We start from the raw sequence: 11090 nt of genomic DNA on the forward strand, positions 1-11090 counted from the left end.
TGGATTTTTGCTTATATTAATGATCGGAGGGTGTACGTAAACCATGTTTATCATTGAACCAATACACTTTACTTCCCACATTAATCTCAACCTTTCCATCTTCCATTCAAATCAATTCAATTACTTCCACCAATCATCATCAAATATAAACATCACACAAAAGCAAAACCCTGCAAATTCCAAACCATAACGGATAAAAACTTGTTACAAACAATACTTCCAAACATTATAAAAGCTCTCTAGCACCATAACCATTTCCATCTTAAACAACAATTTAGTCATTCAAAATCAGTTGCAAGTTGCAATGGCAAGCAACAATAAGAACACACCTATTCTATTCTCACAAGCTAACTCCACTGTCCTCCCTGACCCCTCTAAATTCTTCTCTCCAAATCTGCTATCCAAACCCCTACCTACAAACTCTTTCTTCCAAAACTTTGTCCTAAACAATGGTGACCAACCTGAATACATTCACCCTTACCTTATCAAACCTTCAAACTCATCACTTTCTGTTTGTTATCCAAATCGTTCTTCCAACGCTAAAGTTATATCTCAAGTCTTCAAACCTGATCTTACAATCACTTCCTCTAAAAAAGAAAAAAATTCCAGTGGAAAACATGTAATCACTTCCTATAGTCATCTTAGTGTAACTTTAGGTATTCCTTCAACCAGCATGAGTTTCTTTTTTGTAAGAGGAAGTCCTTATTTGACTCTTTCTGTAACAAAACCAACTCCTCTTTCCATTTCAACCGTTGACGATATCATTTACTTCCACTCAAATGATTCCTCTACAAAGTTTACTATTCGGTTGAACAACAATCAAGCATGGATACTGTATTCTTCAATAAAAATTAAGTTGACTCAAGGCCATTGCGAGTTAACTTCAGAGGCCTTTTCTGGCACAGTTCGGATAGCTTTGTTGCCGGATTCCGATTCAAAACATGAGGCTGTTCTTGACAGGTACTGTTTCTGTTATCCTGTGTCAGGTGATGCTATACTCAGAGAACCATTTTGTGTTGAGTATAAATGGGAGAAGAAAGGGTGGGGTGATTTGTTGATGTTAGCACACCCTCTTCATCTTCAGCTTTTATCTAAGAATGTTACTGTTTTAAATGATTTCAAGTATAGAAGTATTGATGGTGATCTTGTTGGCGTTGTTGGTGATTCATGGATTTTGAAAACTGATCATGTTTCTATTACTTGGTATTCTACAAAGGGTGTGAATGAAAAACACCATGAAGAAATTGTTTCATCACTTTTTAAGGATGTTGAAGGCTTGAATTCTTCGTCAATAAAAACCACTTCGTGTCATGCTTTTGGAAAATTGATTGCAAGAGCTGCAAGGCTTGCTTTGATAGCTGAAGAGGTTTTTTTCTATGATGCAATACCGAAGGTTAAGGTTAAACAGTTTTTGAAGGAAACTATTGAGCCTTGGCTTGATGGAACTTTCAAAGGTAATGGATTTCTCTATGATAAAAAATGGGGAGGGATTATTACAAAACAAGGCTCTACTGATTCAAATGCGGAGTATGGTTTTGGAATTTATAATAATCATCATATTACTTTGGGATATTTTGTTTATGCAATTGCTGTGCTTGCCAAGATTGATCCAGCTTGGGGTAGGACTAGGAAGTATAAGGCTCAAGCATATTCATTATTGGAAGATTTTATGAACTTGAGCACGAGTTTGAACTCCAATTATGTGCGTTTGAGGTGTTTTGATCTTTTCAAGTTGCACTCATGGGCCGGAGGGCTAACCGAGTTTGCAGATGGAAGTAATCAAATGGCAAGTAGTGAGGCTGTAAATGCATACTATGATGCATCATTGATGGGAATGGCTTATGGTGATGCTCAAATTGTGTCCATCGGATCAACACTTGCTTCATTGGAAATTTGTGCTGCTAAAATGTGGTGGCATGTTAAAAAGGATGGAAAGCTCTATGAAAAAGATTTTACTAAAGAGAATAGGATCATGGGAGTTCTGTGGTCTAACAAGAGAGACAGTGGATTGTGGTTTGCACCAGCTGAGTGGAGAGAAGCAAGACTTGGTGCTCAAGTGTTACCCTTGTCGCCTATTTCTGAAATTTTGTTTTCAGATGTAAAGTATATGAAAGAACTGGTTGAATGGACATTGCCGGCTTTAAAAAGGGAAGGTATTGGTCAGCAAATGAAGGGATTTGTGTTTGCCTTGCAGGGAGTTTATGACAATAAAGGTGCATTGAAGAATATAAAAAGCCTAAAGGGGTTTGAAGATGGAAATTCGATGACTAATGTAACACCCCGTTTTCCCAACATAAAAATTTCATCATAAATCAGAGTAATTAAATCACAAACGGAATGTCACATACTTCTTTTAAAACATAAAATGGATAATAATAATTATCTCTCAAATTCAACATCAAAATCTAAAATCATGCAGCGGAAAATAGTTCAGCATACTAAAGTCTTGGCACGCAGGCCTTATCAAAATCTCGTAAATTAGTTCAATACTTATTCGTGAAAAGTTCATAAGACACGTAAGGAATAGATAAGAAAGCAAGCCCCATCCCGTTACGTATCAGAGCACCTAGACACAAGTGAGGAGTCCTCTCACGAACACTTCTAATCTTTATTACCTGCACATTACCCACGGTCAAGGCAACATATACGCAGAAGGGGTGAGATTTCACAGTCAATAAATTAAACATATAATTCATCAAAATGCATTTAACAACATAAATCATCATTTACATATAAAACATTTATCATTTAGCTGCATTTAACAACATAAATCATCATTTACATATAAAACATTTATCATTTAGCATTATATCGAATCATATTTAATTATCATTATCAAATATCATCATTAGTTCGTAAACAATTATCATCTCTAATTCATAAGCAAAAATCATCATTAAATCATAATCAAGTATCGTCATATATTTTACAACTTAAGACATCATAAACATCAGCGTTAATAATCATTTAGTATCATATTATTATCTTCATCAATCATAAACAGACATCATCATCAAAATATCACCATCAAATCATAAACAAACATCATCATCAAGGCATCATCGTCAGACATCATCATTAAATCATCATTAAATATAAGTTATGACGACTCTACAATGCAACTACAACTTCAACAACAACTTAGCAACTTCAACAACAACTTAGACAACTTCATTATGCATGTGGTACCACCAGGGCATTAAGCCCCCTTCGCTAAGGTCATATTTGGACCTGTCGGGCATTAAGTCCCCATCGCTAAGGTCATATTTGGATCTGTCGGGCATTAAGCCCCCATCGCTAAGGTCAAAAAGAACCTGTCAGGCATTAAGCCCCCATCGCCGACTATGCAACAACACAATCTTCCTACAACTTGGACAACAACGTGAACATCTTATACAATTCCATTAAAATGGACAACTTCTTAAATCATGACAACTTAGACCGACTTATACATCTTCACTAAGATTCAGCAGCAACAAACAGCAATAATTGCAGCATATAACAGTGCTAGAATATCATATCATCAATAAGAAATGAATCATATCAACTTAACATCATAGAACATCATAATATTATATATCATACAATACTCACATAATGTATTCCAACATATCAACAACAATAACCACATATACATTAATCAATTACATTCATATCAAAGTCCAAAACATTCTTCAAAAACAAATCAAGTTTGATCAATGAGACATAAGCCAAATACTCATAAAACACCTCAACTAAATCCCTAATACTTAATTTGAAGTTGGGAAACCAACCATAAGTTTTTGGACTAACTTGGGATTAGTTATGCTAAGTTTTCTTAAAGTTTTCTAAAGGCCCACATGGACTATTTTCATCATAACTCAAAAACTATGAATCATTTTCATGTCAAACCAAAACCATTTGAAAGCTAACTCAAATATCTACAACTTTTATGTTTACACCGAAAGCTAATTCAACACGGAAAGGGGTGAAAAAGACACAAGAACGCAACAATTGAAGTTCTGACAGCACGCAACGAAAACACAACAAGCAGTCACCCATGAGGGGCTGCCTTGCTGCGCCCAGGCGTGGAAAACTGCGCCCAGGCGTGGGAAGGCAGTAGCCCACCTGCGACGCAGCTCTGTGCAGTCCCATTTTTTTCGGTTTTACTGTTTCGTCCGTAAAAACCTAACCGTTACTCCGAATCCGATTCCGTTTTCGCCTACGCGTTCTATTCGACAAATCCTATCATATTTTACTGAAAAATCATATTTTTAAATCTCCAAAATAGCTTATCCTAGAATCACTTATTTCTCAAAAACACTTAAAATCACTTTTTCTCAGAATCTCAACTTTTCATCCATTCTCATGTTTCTAACCATCAAACTACTTCTAATAACATTCCTATAGGATATCTAAGGTTTGTTCAAGATTCTCTCATCAATTCTACGGTACTTGATCATCTAATCATCAAAATCGCTCATAAACCCTAATTCTTAAACGCACTGACTTCTCATCTAATCATATGTTTTAAACCTCAAAACTATTCCAATAATCATTCTACGGATTATCTAAGGACTGTTCACAGTTTCTACATCAATCTAACAATTTTCATCCATTAATCCTCAATTCTTCACTCAAAACCCTAATCCTCTTAATCTCACAAACTCTCCCCAACTTTGTTAGATGTAATCTAATGATTTACAACTTAATATTAAAGCAAGATAGTCCCACCCTTACCTTAGATTAATTCCTGAATCAGCGGCAGCGTTCTTCTTTCCTAAGGTCTTCTCCTCTTCTCTTGACTTTTCTTTCCTCTTCTCTTCTTTCTTGTTCTCCTCTTTTTCAAAAAGCGGTTTCCGGTAAACTCTTTCTAACCTAAGCTTCTCTATTTATAATACTAAACGCTCTTCCTAAATCTATTTTGGCCCAATAACTTATTCTTCTTTCTATTCTAACCCCCTTCTTATTTCTCTTACACCTCAAAACTACTCTATTCCTCATAATCTTATTTATTTCTAAATTAAATATATCTCTCCCCCACTTAATAATAATAATACACCAATAACAAATATATCTCTAACAAATATATTTCTACATCAAATAACAAATATATCTATAACAAATAACAAATATATCTATAACAAATAACAAATATATTTCTACACCAAATAACAAATATATCTATAACAAATAACAAATATATTTCTACACCAAATAACAATTATATTATGCTAGTAAATACCAACACATAACATAACAAAATATCACATAAATCATGTAAATCACACCAATCATATAAATATATTCTAAAACTAATCAAAATAATTAAATAAAAAGGAGGGCGTTACAACTAATCTTCTGTGGTGGATTTATAGTAGAGGTTGAAGTGTTGAGACATTGAAAGGTTTATGATGTAATTGAGAACAATGTTTTGATGACTTTAGTTTTATGTATTTTCTCTTGCAATTCCTTGTTTTATGACTAGTGTTTTTTTGTGTAGCAGGATTGCAATTTGGAACGAGTAATAGTTATACTATTTTGAAGGACTTTAAATGAAGTGAACTTTTTATGTTAATTTCTAAAGGGTTTAAATGAAGTGACTTTTTCTCAAGAAATAGAAAATGGTATCTATTTTCTGTTTATATTCATTTGCAATTTAGGGACATTTTAAAATGATCAAGTCCTAGGCTCGAGAATTCTGAAATGTAGTTAGGGACAGAAAATGTAATTTGATCACAACTCTCCAAAAAAAAATGTAGTTCCATGTTAAAGCAGATATTATGTATGAATAAAGTAAGGTTTTCTAGTAAATTATACTCTAGTACAGTAATTGGTGTTTTATGATCTAAAAAATGAATTGTTTCAAATACTTAAAATGAAATTGTGAAGAATGTTACATTGATTTCATTCAACGTTTATTGCATTTCTCTGTTATTAGTGCACTAGTGGTACTTCTACTCATTTATGGTAATACTATGCCTTTTGATTTAACCGATGATGTGTGTTGCTTGCTCGGACGATGTGGCTTGATCAAGGGCTTTGTCAGTACAATCTCTAACGAGGTGTGGACTTCGAAGAGATATGCCCTTCATAAAAAATGTTAAAGCACCACCAATAAAAGTTGAAAGCTATAAGTTCCAATTAAACAATGTTAACAGGAAGAATTTCAAAGTAAAATGAAATTTTTCGGCACTTCCATTATCAATTCATTGTTTCTTACTCCCTCCGTTTCAAAATATAAGCAAAATTCACTTTTTAGGTTCATTCATTTAATGATGTATGTGGTCCATATTATGAACCACATACATCATTAAATGAATGAACCTAAAAAGTGAATTTTGCTTATATTTTGAAACGGAGGGAGTATACCTTAACCGAATATACTAAGCCTATAGCAGCTTGGCATTCGGAACTAAATGTCAGGTCAGAAGCTTTCACCTCCCACGCCTGTATGATAACAAAACATAGGGTCATGTTAACTTGTGCCCTGAGGGCATAGGTTAAGGAACCCAAAAAAAGCAACTTTGCATTGAAAAACATGAGATTTTAACTTTTTAGAAGTTGACTACACGACTTTTGAGACGTATATTTCTATAAAGAGCTCCTTAACATGTGCCCTAGAGGGCACAAGTTAACATTTGCCCAAAACATATAGCTAATGTAAAATCTCTGCCATGATTAGCATCATGAAATTTGATTGATCAAAAAGAAATAGTAAATGATAACAAACCATTGGCGAAAATTCATGTCAGCCATAGATCATTCATTTCTTCTTATTAGAAATCACATCCATACTTTTCCCTGATAGTCTTTTTCTTCAGTTTCCTGATAGTTTTTTTTCTTTCTAAACATAGCCATTGAACATTTTGTTTACAAATAACTACAAAATACTATGTTTATTGTTTAAGGCTGAACAAGATCAACGTATCAATAAATAAGTGGTTATCCACGTATATTTGCTACATTTTGAAGTTACACAACATCTGAATATATACTTTGATATGCTTTCTGCATTTTGTGGCTTTTGTTATTATTTTCATTCTTTTTATGGGACAAAATTTACACTATAGAAATGGCCTATGAATTGAATTGTGAACCTTCCAAAGAGATGTTCTCTGACCTCAGTTGACATCCACACATAATAGAGGAAGAACCAATTAGTTGGAAAAACCAGAAAATATTCTTTTGTTATAGACCCAAATAATCTAGGACTTTGAATCGCCTAAGATTACATGTAACCTTTCAATCTTCCATTCAATTTAGTAATCTCATTAAATTACTAGTCCCTGTGATCCTAAATAAAAAACAAAAACAGCCATCCAATAAACAGCCAAAGGGTAACTATCTTTATATCCATCACCATTCACTACCTTAAACCATTCAATCCATCCCTTTTAATTTCAACATTCTATTATCTGTTACTTCTAATCTCAATTACTACTCCCTATAATCATAACACAATCCAATAAATATCACACAAAACCAAAACCCTGCAGCCTCCAAACCATAACTACTAATAAATAGTCCACCAAATTCCAATACTAGTAATAAAAACGGTCACAAGAAAGGTAAGAACTCTCAATCACCATGAGTAACCATTAGCACCACCTTAAACAACATTATTACTATAAAAATACACTACTACTCTCAATCACCTTAAACAACATCATTCATATTCTTATCTGTTGCATGTTGCTATGGCCAACAACAAAATGAACAAACCTTTTGTGTTCCCACATGCTAATTCCACTGTCCTCCCTGACCCTTCCAAATTCTTCTCTCCAAATTTACTATCCACACCCCTCCCCACAAACTCTTTCTTCCAAAACTTTGTTCTCAAAAATGGTGACCAACCTGAATAAATTCATCCTTACCTCATCAAATCCTCAAACTCATCACTTTCTGTTTCCTATCCAAATCGTTCTTCCAACTCTAAATTTATATCCCAAGACTTCAAACCTGATCTCACCATCACTTCCTCCTCTCAACAAATATCCAACCAACAACTCAACACTTCATTCTTACACAACATCTTCAACACTGCTATGACTATTTCATCCTTCTTGGGAAATACTATTAGCCCTATTTCGGGTGCAGCTCACAAAATATCGTCCTACAATGATCTCAGTGTTACATTGGATATCCCTTCAAATTTGAGATTTTTTCTTGTTAGGGAAAGTCCCTTTTTGACATTTTTTGCCACACAACCAACCTCTCTTTCCATCACTACCGTCCATGCCATTATCTGTTTTTCTTCCAATAATTCTCTCAAAAAGCATACTTTCCGGTTTAACAATAGTCAAACTTGGATTTTGTATGCTTCTTCACCTATCAGGTTGAGTCATGGTCTTTCTAATATTACTTCCACACCATTTTCAGGCATAATTCGGATAGCTTTGTTGCCGGATTCCAATCAGAAGAATGAGGATGTTCTTGACAGGCTTAGTTCTTCTTATCCTTTGTCACGTGTTGCTGTGTTAGAGAACCGTTTCTTCTTGAGTATAAGTTTGAGAAGAAAGGTTCAGGTGATTTAATAATGTTGGCACATCCTCTTCATCTGCAGCTTTTGTGTAAGAAAGATTGTAAGAATGTTACTGTTTTGAGTGATTTTAAGTATAAAAGCATTGATGGAGAGCTTGTTGGTGTTGTTGGTGATTCTTGGCTTTTGAAAACAGATATTGTTTCTGTAACTTGGCATTCAAGCAAAGGTGTGAGAGAAGGATTGCGTGATGAAATTGTTTCAGCACTTTGTAAGGACGTTGAAGGACTGAATTCATCAGCAATAAAAACAAAATCATCTTATTTTTATGGAAAATTGATTGCAAGAGCTGCAAGACTTGCATTGATAGCTGAAGAGGTTTGTTTCCTTGATGTGATTCCAAAAGTTAGAAAGTATTTGAAGGAAACCATTGAGCCTTGGCTTGATGGAACTTTTATTGGAAATGGATTTCTTTATGACAAAAAGTGGGGAGGTATTATAACCAAACAAAGGTCTAATGATACCAGTGCTGATTTCGGGTTCGGAGTTTATAATGATCATCATTATCATTTAGGATACTTTCTCTATGGAATTGCAGTGCTTGCAAAGATTGATCCAATTTGGGGTAGAAAGTATAAGCCTTAAGCGTACTCACTCATGGCTGATTTTATGAACTGGAGTATAGATTCTAACCCTAGTTACACGCGTTTAAGGTGTTTTGATATGTATAAACTACACTCTTGGGCTGGAGGGCTAACTGAATTCACAGATGGACGAAATCAAGAGAGTACAAGTGAGGTTGTGAATGCTTAATATGCTGCAGCATTGCTAGGAATGGCATACGACGATACATAACTCGTAGCGACTGCATCAACACTTACATCATTGGAAATTCTTGCTGCTAAAATGTGGTGGCATGTGAATGAAGGAGGGAATATGTATGAGGAAGTGTTTACTAAAAACAATAAGATAATTGGTGTTCTATGGTCTAACAAAAGAGACAGTGGTCTATGGTTTGGTCCGGCTGAATGGAAAGAATCTGGGCTTGGGATTCAGCTCTTACCATTGATTCCTATTTCTGAAGTCTTGTTCTCTGATGTTAAGTATGTGAAGGAACTTGTGGAATGGACATTACCTGCTTTGAAAAGGGATGGTGCTAAAGAGGGTTGGAAGGGGTTTGTATATGCCTTACAAGAAATTTATGAAATTTATGATTACGAAAGTGCACTAGAGAAGATCAGAAGGTTAAAGGGTTTTGATGATGGAAATTCATTGACTAATCTATTATGGTGGATTCATAGCAGAGCCGATAATATGGTGGCTGTTCGTTAAGTGATTTATTTTTACGAAGAAATTGTGAACAATGAATCATTTTGTCTTACATTTCCTTATATGTTATTGGTCTTAATGTATTTTCAATCCTTTTTGGTTATATTTCAGTGGTTGCTACTTGCTAATATAGAAATTATGATGAATTTCACAATTGCTTATTACTTCCATAGCAGTCAAAGTGATGGCAAGAAAGTTAATGTGTTTCGAATGGTTTTTATGTTATTTTCATTCTTAATTTTTGGTGTTGATTGTAGGATTATTTAAAGTAAATGTCCAAAATAGAAAACTACAAATTTACAACAATATAAAAAGAAGGCTTAATTGCATGTTTGGTCCCTTATGTTTATTTTAGTTTTCAAGTTGGTCCCTTACGTTTTGAAAGTTTCAAGTTGGTCCCTTACGTTTTAAAAGTTTCAAGTTGGTCCAAAACGTTGTTCATGTTGGAATAAGTTAGTCCCTTATGTTTATTTTAGTTTTCAAGTTGGTCCCTTATGTTTTGGACTGACTTGAAAACTAAAATAAACATAAGGGACTAACTTGAAACTTTCAAAACGTAAGGGACCAACTTGAAAACTTTTAAAACGTAAGGGGCCAACTTGAAACTTTCAAAACGTAAGGGACCAACTTGAAAACTAAAATAAACATAAGGGACCAAACATGCAATTAAGCCTAAAAAGAATAAGTATCACAATTTTATTTTTGATAGGTAGGTATAGATCACTAAACTTGTAAGAGTTGAACTCTACATTGATTAGTGATGACGATATTCGGCACTGAATACAGTAGCAGATTTCTTGTAATATCCCGCCTGACAGTATCGGTATATTACCCGTAAATCGTGCCAGAGGAAATATTTTATGGAAAAGTAAGTTAATGGAAATAATTCATGACATGTCAGCTTAATACGGAAAAAGTATCAGAGACGAAATAAATACGCTTAAGGCAAGGGCATTTTGGTAATTGCACGATTAAGAGATATTTATATGTTTTGGAACCAAAAATATCTTCATAATCCTTTTTCTTTCTCTCTCTAGGGTTGAAGTTGGGAACTTCTCTCCCTTCCCTCTCTCCTTTCACGCCAACATCCTCTCCTTCTCTCCATCATCCTTTTCAAATCTTCTTCCTCCCATGGCAAGCTTCTAAAGTATGTCCCTCCATGAATATTATAAGCTAAGGGAAGCTTGTATCATGCTTGATTTCTTCCCTATCACCCCTCATGAAGCTATAGTTTTGTTGGAATCTCTTTTTCTCTTCACCAATCTTTCATGACACTCCATCCTCACATGGTAAGTTCCAA

General features: G+C 34.4%; 1 protein-coding gene and 1 pseudogene across 1 annotated transcript; both read left to right on the forward strand.

Moving 5' to 3' along the window:
* Positions 1-304: 304 nt before the first annotated feature.
* On the forward strand, positions 305-2311 carry LOC146912939 (glucan endo-1,3-beta-D-glucosidase-like). The gene has a single exon (XM_085720809.1). The coding sequence runs from the start codon at positions 305-307 to the stop codon at positions 2309-2311; it is 2007 nt and encodes a 668-aa protein (XP_085576935.1).
* A 5368-nt stretch (positions 2312-7679) lies between these two features.
* Positions 7680-9793, forward strand: LOC146912940 (glucan endo-1,3-beta-D-glucosidase-like; annotated as a pseudogene).
* Positions 9794-11090: the final 1297 nt, after the last annotated feature.

Source organism: Medicago sativa, chromosome 6 (assembly GCF_051527215.1).
Source record: "Medicago sativa cultivar Bolivia chromosome 6, Bolivia_mono, whole genome shotgun sequence".
Classification (NCBI taxonomy): Eukaryota; Viridiplantae; Streptophyta; class Magnoliopsida; order Fabales; family Fabaceae; genus Medicago; species Medicago sativa.